The sequence below is a fragment of the Rana temporaria genome, chromosome 1 (genome assembly GCF_905171775.1).
Source record: "Rana temporaria chromosome 1, aRanTem1.1, whole genome shotgun sequence".
Lineage (NCBI taxonomy): Eukaryota > Metazoa > Chordata > Amphibia > Anura > Ranidae > Rana > Rana temporaria.
The window spans coordinates 130527726-130540157 of NC_053489.1; the positions used below are offsets into that span (position 1 = coordinate 130527726).

Sequence of the window (12432 nt, forward strand, 5' to 3'; positions counted from 1 at the left end):
GGGTAAGGGGTCCCGGAATCGTGGCAATTTTGTGCCAAATCTTCAGCGTGCTTGCTACTAAAGTATGGGATTTAGAATGAATGGTCCATGGGTAGTAAAGAAGGTGTGGTTTGTTGTAGTTGTATTCAAGTTGTACCCAGTCTTTATTTTGGCCATGACAATGCCAGTCTATTATCCTGGTAATATGGGTGGCGTAATAGTACTTCCTCATATATCCTATAGTATAAAGCAAAGAACCTTTGATAACTTGTTATTAGAAACCTTGGGGACATTTCATGTTCTCAGAGTGCCTTTTGGAATAAGAAAAAAAATGGTGCATATATAAAAAATATGTCAAGTGTTATTGGCTTCCACCTAGATTGGCTGTAGGGTTTGTGTATGGCTTTGTATACACTTTGGTGACTGATATGAATGGTTTTCTGTACATTTTAAATAGAGGTCGACCGATATGGGTTTTTCTCTGGCCGATACCGATATTTCAAAATTGGGGCGGCCGATGGCCGATATTTTAGGCCGATATTTGCGGCCGATTTTTTTTTTTTAATCTCAGAAAATTTAGGTTGGGGAGGAGGTTATTGTTTAGGGTGGAGAGGTGGAGTGCAGCCCATCAGTGTCCATCAGTGCCCACAAATGCAGCTCACCAGTGTAGCCTATCAGTGTCCATCAGTGCCACCTAATTAGTGTCCACCAGTTCAGCCTGTCAGTGCACCCCTCATCAGTGCCTACCAGTTCAGCCCATTAGTGTCCATCAGTGCCACCTCATTAGTGCCCACCAGTGCAGCCCATCAGTGCCACCTCATAATTATTAAAAAAGAAAAAAAATACAATCTTATTCATTTTAAGGAGGGGGGTACAGAGAGGTGGTTGTGGAGGAGGGGGGTACAGAGAGGTGGTTGTGGATGAGGGGGGTACAGAGGTGGCTGTAAAGCTACCTCTCTGTACCCACTCCTCTACAGCCACCTCTCTCTGTACCCGCCTCCTCCACAGCCATGTGTTGTGGAGAGGGGTGGATGGTGCCGGGCGTGGGTGGGGATGCGTTGTGGAGAGGGGTGGGAGGAGATGCGTTGTGGAGAGGGGTGGGTGGTGCTGGGCATGGGTGGGGATGCATTGTGGAGAGGGGTGGGTGAGGATGCATTGTGGAGTGGGATGGATGGTGCTGGGCGTGGGTAGGGATGCGGTGCGGTGATGCATTGTGGAGAGGGGTGGGTGGGAATGCGTTGTGGAGAGGGATGTATGGTGCTGGGCCTGGGTATGGATGTGTTGTGGAGAGGGATGGATGGTGCTGGGCATGGGTGGGGATGCGTTGTGGAGAGGGGTTGGTGGTGCTGGGCATGGGTGGGGATGGGTTGTGGAGAGGGATGGATGGTGCTGGGCGTGGGTGGGGATGCGTTGTGGAGAGGGGTGGGTGGTGCTGGGCATGGGTGGGGATGCATTGTGGAGAGGGGTGGGTGGGGATGCATTGTGGAGTGGGATGGATGGTGCTGGGCATGGGTGGGGATGCATTGTGGTGATGCGTTGTGGAGAGGGGTGGATGGGAATGCGTTGTGGAGAGGGATGGATGGTGCTGGGCGTGGGTGGGGATGTGTTGTGGAAAGGGATGGATGGTGCAGGGGATGCGTTGGAGTGGGGTGGATGGTGCTGGGTGGGGATGAAGATGATTGTGTTGCATTGTGAAGATGGATGACTCTGTGTGGGGATGAGAGTTACATTGTGAGAAGGATCTCCACAATGTATCTAATTTCCACCCAAATTCATCCTCATCCATTTTCTCAATGCCAACCTCAGCCAGGTTTCCCTTTTAAAAGGAGTTTTAATAAATTCTGCAGGGGGGGGCACAGTAGCACATAATTTGGGCAACTTACCCTCCATACATGCTGGTATCATAATCCAATTCTATCTGCATGCACCTAATAGGCTAGGTGCATGCTGATGAGCTGATCAGCCAATCATTGTTTAGAACTTGGTGTAATGCCAGCAGGCTCCGCCTCAGCAGGGAAGGAAGACATTCCTGCTGGGGGGAGTTACATTAGTCAGGCGGCAGTTGTAAGCCAATGATTATTTGTTTCTCCCTGTCCCTAATACAGCAAGCCGAGGGAGGGGGCGGGGCACGGCTGGCGGCGTGATGCCAGTAAAATCTATGTCCCTTCTGTGGTGGCCGTGCAGATGGAGGAATCGGATACATGGGAGTGGGGTCAGTACTGCAGGGCAGGCGGCCATTGCGGGCCAGGCACTTTAACGCTAATTGGCGATTCTTTCACAAAAATCGGCCGATTGCCGAATTCACAAAAAACGGCCCACAATATCGGGCCCGATATATCGGCCGACCGATATATCAGGTCTACCTCTAATTTTAAATCCCTGAATAATTTACCAGAACTGTATAAACAAAATGAATTATATGCTTGTTCTGTGCTGCTCTGAGTTCTGAGTCTTGGGGGGCATGTCTGTCTCGCAATTCTTTTGCTTGTCGCAGATCCCTGGCACTCCAAATTCAGAGAGAACACTCAACTGTTGGTGGTGGTGGTGTTGGTGGTTGTTGTTGTTTCAGGTACTTGTATAGTGCTGTCAATTTATGCAGCACTTTACATATACATTGTACATTCACATCAGTCCCTACCCTACCCAGTCCCTACCCTCAAGGAGCCTACTAAGGCCAATTTCGACAGGATCCCATTAACCTTATGGCATCACTCCGTCACTGCCAAGCCAATGAGTTGTTGGTCTGACTTTGTCCCCTCACTGGCAATCAAGACTTTTTTCTAAGCTTAAAACCACCTAAATATGTTGATTAAAGCAACCTTACTACTGTACAAATTAAATTGCTCTAACCATGGCTGTCCATTGAAATTTCATAAGGTCTAGCTTCCATGGACTTCCCAGTAGCTGGTAGAGTTGTGTTGGCCTTAGACTTGTCTTCTGTGCCCTGGGGACAATTTGTCCCATTGCATTCCCCCTCCTGCCCAGTGTCCCCAGCTTTCTTGCTCTTCTTCCTTATAACCCCCCTCCCATGCTGGATTTATACCTCAGGAGGGCCCAGCGCATTTTAAAGTTTGGGGGCTTCTCAACATAGAAATTAAATTATATAACGAATAAAAAAGTGAACTGAATAAATATTAAACCACGTTTTGTTCTAAAAAAAAAAAAAAAAAAAAGCTACGTTCCGAAGAAGACTCTTTTTTTTTTTCTTCACCATTTTATTGACTACAAGAGTACACATTAAACAGTTTTTTTTTTCCTTGCACTTGGCACCTTCAAAATCTTTAACTCCTCAAACTGTATCATGTTGAGGGCACAGACCCTTCATTGGTCATTGTTGGTCTAATTCTTTCAGTGCCAGTTTGCTGAATGACCTTTCTCCTGAACAATTAGTGACCATCATTCTCGGGTATATTCTAAGAGCTACATTAACACCTCAAAAGGTATCGGCATGCCCTTCATTATATACCGTATATACTCGAGTATAAGCTGAGTTTTTCAGCACATTTGTTTGTGCTGAAATTGCCCCCCTCGGCTTATAGTCACCTTTTTTTTGCGCCTGATCTCCTGGAATTTGGGGACCCGGTACCAGCCGGCCGTAGGTCCCCTGGACCTTAAACTTGGCACACATGTAGTCCAACTCTTCCTCTACAAGTGTGCAAAGTTTATTGGCCGGGGAGCACCGATTTATTTCAAAGCCGGGCACCCCTTACATAGACTCCCATGTTAAACGTCAGTCTAGGCATGGACACAGTGAGGCATGCAGATGGACACCCTAGGCTTATACTCGAGTCAATACGTTTTCCCATTTTTTTTTTTGTGGTAAAATTGGGTGCCTTCTGTTTTATATTCGGGTCGGCTTATACTCGAGTATATCAGTAATAAACTGCCTATTGATACATGACAGGAGTTGGCAAAGGCTGCAACCTGGACCATTTCCTTAACAAACACATTACTAAAGCCTTGAGGAAATACGTTTTATTTTTTATCTAAGAAATCTGGGGCCCCTTCTAGTAGAGGGGCCCAGGGCAATTACCCTCTTGCCCCCTTTTATAGATCCAGAACTGCCCCCGGTCCTTTCCCTTCCTTACCTTTTTTCTTCCTCCCTCCCTTCTCTATTCTTCCCTTGTCCCTGGGTTTCACTGGGCTGGACTGGGTGCTATATCAATTTGACCTCTCTAAAATTAATTCTTCTGTATGACCTACCTACAGGTATTTACTTGCTGCTTGTATGATTGGACGCTGTACCGAATAGTTTTTTGGAGTTTTGATTGCTCTACATTACATGTTGGAGTCAGACTGTTTTCTTTTCAAATAAACGTAACAAATTACTCATCCTTTTGTAGATAATTTACATTTGTATTTGTTGTGTTTATTTTCTCTCTAGGAAGAGTATGCAGTCCATGGCCTGAAATGAAGAGCAGCTGGTTATGATTGAGTATTTCAGAAGACCTGGTTACATTTAGAGACTGAAGACATGAGGAATGCCCAGCCTGCTGCACTGAACGGCTGATTTACCCAGTCCATGTTTGAGCTGCATCACCGAGTTTAAACATCATTTATCACAGCAGTCAGACACATGCAGATCTCCGACGAAGGTTATCACCATGTCTGTTAGTGCAACAGAGGGTGATATCCCAAGGTTCTTTGTGGGCTGTGAGGAATCGGATGAGGGGCTGGACCAAGATAAAGCAGAAAATGTAGATAATATCTATGACCACATTGACGATGAGGATGATGACGACGATGAAGAATATGATTCTGTATGTATTGTACACCTAAATGTTTGCTACTTTTTATTTTAGAGGTTTTTTTTATCCATATAGTTCTTGTGTTTTGCTGCTATCAATAGTTGGCATTAATCCCTCATGATATGATCTTTCTTTTCATAGTATGGTTTTTCTGATGTCCTGTATCTATGTAGAAGTGTTGATGATCGCTGGCCAGGGATACCCTATCAAACCTGTATACATGGAACACCCACAGTGCCCCTTTACTATTAGAAAGTACTAAGAGTGTAACTTGTGGCGTCTACCCCTTTTCCTTCCCCTTTGTGAGCCAAACATCCGTATATTAATCGCTCTGATTCAGTGCCATTCAGCCATGTGTTGGCTAATAAATAAGATCAATAAAATGTTTTATATCCTCATACAAATATATATTTGAAAATCTTTATTCGGTTTGCAATAACATGTGGGCAGATTTCTGCCAGTCACAGGCTGTGTCGGGCCCCTCCAGTCTGTGTCTGCATGTAACATCCCACCCCCATTGTGTTTATCTGGTTAGTGGGCATGGAGGAGGGAGTGAGCTGTCATTTACCCCATTGTGTATATGCCCACATATGTGACACTAGTCACGTGGGCTGCTCAGATGTGATAGGGAGGAAATGCTCAGCATAGAAACACACAGACAAAACTGAGCATGTGCAGAGCTGCCAACACTGCTCTGCAAAAGCCCTAGCTGCGTTGTGGACTTGGGACCGAAGGTGAAGCTAGAGAGCAGGAGGATCAACCAGGTTTTTTGCAGAATACAGAAAACGAATCTCATGAGTGAGTGAGTATGAACTGCATGTAATACAGCATTTATTAATAGTTTTTTCTGATGTGGGTTTAGTGACACTTTAAGTAGGCCAGATGTAAATGTGCATATTTGTGAATTTGTAGCTAATTTTGTAAGCAGCTGAAAAGCGTGTTTTTTTTAAAAAAAAACAAAGCGGTACAATATTTGTAAAAGTGGCAAATAAATAATACTACTTTTATGCACTCGCAGTTCTTACTAAAATCTTTCTAAATACCCTTAGTTTTCAACGGTGCCTGCTCACACCTGACCATGTAGTCGAGCTTGTAGCTAAACAAAAAAAACATTTTTTTTTTATCTTTTGTGTTTCTTTTAAATTGTGAGTTTTAATAGAATAGGCTGTAATAAAAATGCATGTCGCCCCCCCCCCCCCCAGTAACTAGTTTTCATTTTGCTAAAAATTATTTTAAGAAATGCTCAAAAATGTCTGCTTAACCACTTGCCGACCACCGCACGACTATTTACGCTGACAACATGGCACGGGCAGGCAGAGTGGCGTACAGGTACGACCCTTTAAATCTGCCGCGGGTCCTGGGAGACCCGCGATTGCGGTCGGCAAGGGCAGAACAGGGGAATGCCTTTGTGAACAAGGCATTCGCCTATTCTGCCTAGTGACACTGTCACTGATGACCGTTCATCAGTGACGTCACGTGTAGCCACGCCCCCTAACAGTAAGAATCTCTCCCTAGGGAACACTTAACCCCTTCACTGCCAGTCTAATTTTTTATAGCTCTGATCACTGTAAAAATTACAATGGTTCCAAAATGGTGTCAGAAGTGTCCAATGTGTCCGCCAAAATGTCGCAGTCATAATAAAAATCGCTGATCGCCACCATAACTAGTAAAAAAAAAATTATAAAAATGCCATAAAACGGTCCTCTATTTTGTAGAAGCTATAACTGTTGTGCAAACCAATTGATAAACTCTTCTACATATTTTTGGTAAAAAAAAAAAAAAAAAAAAAAAAGACATATCGGCCCAAACTGTGGAAAAAATATGTTTTTTTAACATATTTTTTGGGGGATGTTTATTATAGCAAACATTAAAAAATATTGCATTTTTATTTTTTTCAAAATCCACTCTTTTTTTTTTTTTTTTATAAAAATTGCAGAGGTGATCAAATACCACCAAAAGAAAGCTCTATTTGTGGGGAAAAAAGGACGTCAATTTTGTTTGGGAGCCACTGAGCAATTGTCAGTTAGGGCGACGCAGTTCCAAAACGCAAAAAGTCACCTGGTCTTTGACCACCAAAATGGTCCGGGGCTGAAGCGGTTAAGTAGCGTTGCCACCTTACTTGAGAAAAGAAACTAAAACAAAAATGAATTCTATGCCATTTTAGTACAGTCCAGGGGTCTGTTTAGAATGAAAGCGTTCCAGCATTGTAGCGGTTAATGATACTTGGTGCATCCTAATCTTTCCCTTTTTGCTTTCTTTGTAGCCCCCGGAGAGGCAGATTGTGGTGGGAATCTGTGCAATGGCTAAAAAGTCCAAATCTAAGCCCATGAAAGAAATCCTAGAACGCCTCTCGCTGTTCAAATATATCACCGTCGTTACATTTGAAGAAGACGTCATTCTAAACGAATGTGTGGAAAACTGGCCACTGTGTGATTGCCTCATTTCCTTTCACTCCAAAGGTAAAGCTCTCGGTGGATAGAACTCCTAGTCGTTGGGTAGAGGATGCATTTCTGGAGCAATCGCCTTCTCGCAGTGCAGATAGAAAATAGGATTAACCGTATAAACGGCAGCTATTTCTATCTACAGTTGCTGAGCTTAGGCCAGGTAGACGTCTGCAGTGACCACACTTGGTAATCTGAACATAAGATGTGCTGCCCACACACTGACTCACTCCTAGAAATCTTTCCAGGGGCTAATCAGGATGACTTTAATTTCAGAATTTCAGTAAAGCCCTGTACACAAGATCAGTTTGTCCGATGAACATGGACCGTTTTCATGGGACAAACCGATCGTGTGTGGGCCCCATCGTTTGTGTTTACCATCGGTGAAAGAAAATAGTACATGTTTTTTTAATTTTTCCTATGGATAAAAAAACGATCGTCTGTGTGGAAGTCCATCGGTCAAAAATCCACGCATGCTCAGAATCAAGTCGACGCATGCTCGGAAGCATTGAACTTCATTTTTCTCAGCACGTCGTAGAGTTTTACATCACCGCGTTTTGGCCCGGTCGGATTTTTGACTGATGGTGTGTAGGCAAGACTGATGAAAGTCGGCTTCATCGGATATCCGACAAAAAAATCCATCGGATTAGATTCCATCAGATATCTGATCGTGTGTACGAGGCATTATATTTCTATCTTGAATTTTTAGATTTTTTATAATTATAACACATAAAATAATAATATATAAATAATAATTATAATAAAAAATATCTATATTGATAGTGATACATCTCTATCTCTTATCCTCACTGGCCACGTTATTATGTACACCTGTTCAATTGCTTGGTAACACAAATTGCTAATCAGCCAATCAATGCATTTAGGCATCAAGATGTGGTAATGATGACTTGCTGAAGTTCAAACCTAGCGTCAGAATGGGGAGAAAAGGAGAATTAAAGGGTCACTAAAGGAAAATGTTTTTTTTTGCTGAAATGACTGTTTACAGGGTATAGAGATATAAAAGTTAACGGATTACTTTTAAAACTGATTAAAATAGATTAAATTCAATCATATAATGTACCTGCAGTTTCACTTTCGTTTTTAAACTGGTTTTATGTTTCTGTGAAGTAAAGAGACCCACAGAACAAAAATAAACAAATCCAGGGCAGTGTTTTGTTTTTAAAATGAATCTGATTGGTTCTGAGGAGTTTTAGACACACAGCTTGGACTACAGTGAAAAGCTGCCATGAGATTTTTCATAAGGAGCCAGACAACCAGGAAGTGTGGAGATCACAGCAGAATTACAGCAACATCAAAGCAAAAACGAACAATGAGGACATGAAACCAGGACTGCAGTAAGGTAAAGGAAGCTATTTAGCTAAAAAAATATTTTCCTTTAGTGATCCTTTAAGTGACTTTGAATGTGGCATGGTTGTTGGTGCCAGACGGGCTGGTCTGACTATTTAAAAAACTGGGATTTTTCACACACAACCATCGCTATGGATTACAGAGAATGGTCTGAAAAAACTAAAATATCCAGTGAGGAATGTTTCCAACACCTTGTTGAATCAGTTGTGTGGAGGAAAATACCTTGTTGGTGTCAGATGAGAATGGGCAGACTGGTTCAAGATGATAGAAAAGCAACAGTAACTCAAATAACTACTTATTACCAAGTTATGCAGAATACCATCTCTGAATGCACATCGAACCTCGAAGCAGATGGGCTACAGCAGCGAAAGATCACACCGAGGGCCACTCCTTTCAGTTAATTACAGGTTACTGAGGCTACAATTCGCACAGGCTCACCAAAATTGGACAATAGAAGATCTGAAAAATGTTGCCTGTGGTCTGATGAGTCTTGATTTCAGCTGTGACAATCCGATAGATGGTAGGAAAGAATGGCCTTGTATCAACAAGTGATGGTGCAATGGTGTGGGGGATATTTTCTTTGCACACTTTGGGCCCCTTAGTAACAATTGAGCATTGTTTAAATGCCACAGCCTACCTGAGTATTGTTGCTGACCATGTCCATCCCTTTATGACTACAGTGTACCCATCTTCTGATGGCTCCTTCCAGCAGGATAATGCACCATGTCACAAAGATCAAATTACCTCACCACTGGATTCCTGAACATGACAATGAGTTTGCTGTACTCCAATGGCCGCCACAGTCACCAGATCTTAATCCAATAGAGCACCCCTGGGATGTGGGGGAATAGGAGATTTGCATAATGGAGGTAAAGCTGACAATTCTGCAGCAACTGCGTGATGCCATCATGTCAATATGGACCAAAATCTCTGAAGAATGTTTCCAACACCTTGTTGAATCTATGCCACCAAGAATTAAGGCCGTTCTGAAGGCAAAAGAGGGTCCAACCTAGTACTAGCAAGGTGTACCGAATAAAGTGGCCTGTGTGTGTGTGTGTGTGTGTGTGTGTATGTATGTGTGTGTGTGTGTGTGTGTATATATATATATATATATATATATATATATATATATATATATATATATATATATATATATATATATATATATATATATATATATATATTATAATAATTATACACAGTTTAGGCATGTTATTTACCTGTACAAGTCTCCTTTGCATAGACAACCAAGAGCCCTGAGACTGCTGTGCTCTCTGCCATTTTGAATGTGATGTCGGTAGCCCCAGTAGACTGAGAGCTGTCATTTAATATGTGACACTATATAATTCCCCCTTCACTCCTCCCTCAACAGCTGCATATAAGATAATTCATAGATTATATATATATATATATATATATATATATATATAATCACACAGGGGGGTCCTCTAGTTACAAACATCGGACTTACAAATGACTCGTACTTACAAACGGAAGGAGACAACAGGAAGTGAGAGGAAATCTACCCCTTGGAAGGGAAATTCTCTCCTGTAAGAGTTATTTTGGGAAAAAGGTGTCTCTGCTGAAGCTTTATCACCAAGGAAGGCTTGTTTCCACAACAACCCAAAATTTTCAAAATCCAATTGTCATTGGGACAGAAAGTGAGGTGAAATCTTCGGAACAGAAGCGCACAGACAGCAAAACAAATGTTACAGGGGTGATAACCCTTCCCTATGCTATCCAAAAAGCTTAAAAACAATTTTTTGGGCTGGAGCTACACTTAAAAAGTGTACCTGTTCCGACTTACAAACTGATTCAACTTCGGTAAACAATAATATTATGGAACAGAACTACAAATGTCTGGTACGATGGTACCTTACACCTGATAAGGTACATAAGTATTCAGGAACCACAACACAGCTTTGTTGGAGAGGTTGTAATGAAATCGGAACGATTACCCACATTTGGTGGACCTGCCCCAAAATTGGAATATATTGGGCGGAGATTAGACAAAAGATTTGAGAAATATCAAACATAGATCTCCCAGATGATCCGTGGGTTTGTGTTTTACATGGGGCCCGAATGTCAACTAAAGAGTACCTGAAGACATTCATCCCACAGTTCTTGAACACGGTAAAGAATCAAATATCTTGTAACTGGCAACAACCGGAGAGACCATCATTGAGATGGTGGTCTAATAAAATAGACAAAATTTACAATATGGAATACCTAAGATTTAGAGATGGAGGAAAATGGGCGGAGTTTGAAGAGAAATGGAAAGATTGGAAAGGGTTCAAGTTTACGATGGAATATGCAGAGATGATGGATGCCTAATATAATATAATACAAGAACATAATTTAAAGATATGAGGTAGTGCCTGCGAGGGATAGAGAAGGTGAAAGCTGGTCACAGCGGGGAAGAGAGAGGTCGGGGGGGGTGGGGTGGGTAGGGAAGGGATAGGGGAGGGGGGAAAGGGTATTAATCTTCATTGAGACACAGATGTATTAGTAATTCCCTGAGGATAAGTGTAATGGAAAAAGAATATATAAATAAATAATAACAATAATAAGAAATATATTTATTTATTTATATATATATATATATATATATATATATATATATAAAAAAAAAAAAGAAAAGATCTGTTAATAAAATTAAGTATATGATAAAGATATAAATTTATATTCTGAATACCACAAATGATGCAAAACCGAAGTAGAGACGGAATTAATGAATAAAATCATGAGCATGTCTCTTGCTGTTAAGTCTGAAGTGGTAATAAAAAAAAAAACTGATTCAACTTAAGAACAAACCTACAGACCCTATCTTGTTTGTAACCCGGGGACCCCCCTGTGTATGTGTGTGTGTGTGTGTGTGTATAATATATATATTTATACACACACCAAGGTAGGATTGATGAGCATGCACTTGGCACACATCCCCAATAACTTGTATACAATCAAAAAACTTAATTTCACAATTTTCGCATAGTTAAGAGTTACAAAATTACTGCTATCCCACTATTATGACGATAAAAGAAAATCCCTGGATTGTCCTTTCTTGCATAAGGAGTTACTGGATGTGATTGCAGATTTTTCGTTCGGAAAGAGTCCAGACCCAGATGGATTTATCCCCATTCTTGCTTCGAGTATTTAACTCGATTTCCTCTAGTAATCAATTTCCAACTCAGACATTAGACGCTCACATTACTCTGATTCCTAAACCTGAAAAGGATTTAACACTTTGAGCCAGCTATCGACCGATATCCCTAATTGGGATATACCTCAAAATTTTCATTAAATTGATTGCGCTACGTATCTAACCCCAGACCAGGCAGGTTTTGTTTAAGGAAAAGAAGCACAGGACAATACCATAAAACGTATTTTTCTTAAAGAAATATGCTTAAACAGCCAAAATACAAATATGCCTCCTTTCAGTCGATGCAGAGAAGGCATTTGACCGGATTGGATGGCCTTTTCTTAAATACTCATTGAAACAAATAGGCTGGGTCCAAATTTACTTCATAAGATTTTAGCGTTGTATACTAAACCTGAAGCTAGAATAAGGATTAATGGATCATTGACAAAAAGCTTTACTATACAAAATGGTACCCGTCAAGGATGCCCATTATCTCCCCTACTTTATGTCTTAGTAATGTTGCATTTAGCAACAGCAATCGGACATAATTCTTCCATTACGGGCATTCAAATAAAGCATAAGGAGATAAAATTAGATTTGTTTGCTGATGATTTATTACTCTGTTACTAACCCACATATCTCGATACCTTCTATTTTATCCGAATTTGAGCGTTTCGGTACCCTTGATAATTTTTAAAGTAAATGTATCAAAATCAGAAATTCTCAATGTGTCGCTTAGACCACAACAAGCGATGGC

The 12432-nt window shown here is 41.4% G+C and overlaps 1 protein-coding gene across 9 annotated transcripts in view; it reads left to right on the forward strand.

Moving 5' to 3' along the window:
* The window catches only part of PPIP5K2 (diphosphoinositol pentakisphosphate kinase 2), a 130497-nt gene that overhangs the window by 32129 nt on the left and 85936 nt on the right, over positions 1-12432 (forward strand). For all 9 annotated transcript variants that reach the window (XM_040342935.1, XM_040342945.1, XM_040342955.1 and 6 more), the window contains exons 2-3: positions 4364-4739; positions 6991-7187. In XM_040342935.1, coding sequence (XP_040198869.1) covers positions 4584-4739; positions 6991-7187 — 353 coding nt within the window. In that variant the 5' untranslated portion in view covers positions 4364-4583. The remainder of the gene's footprint in view (positions 1-4363; positions 4740-6990; positions 7188-12432) is intronic.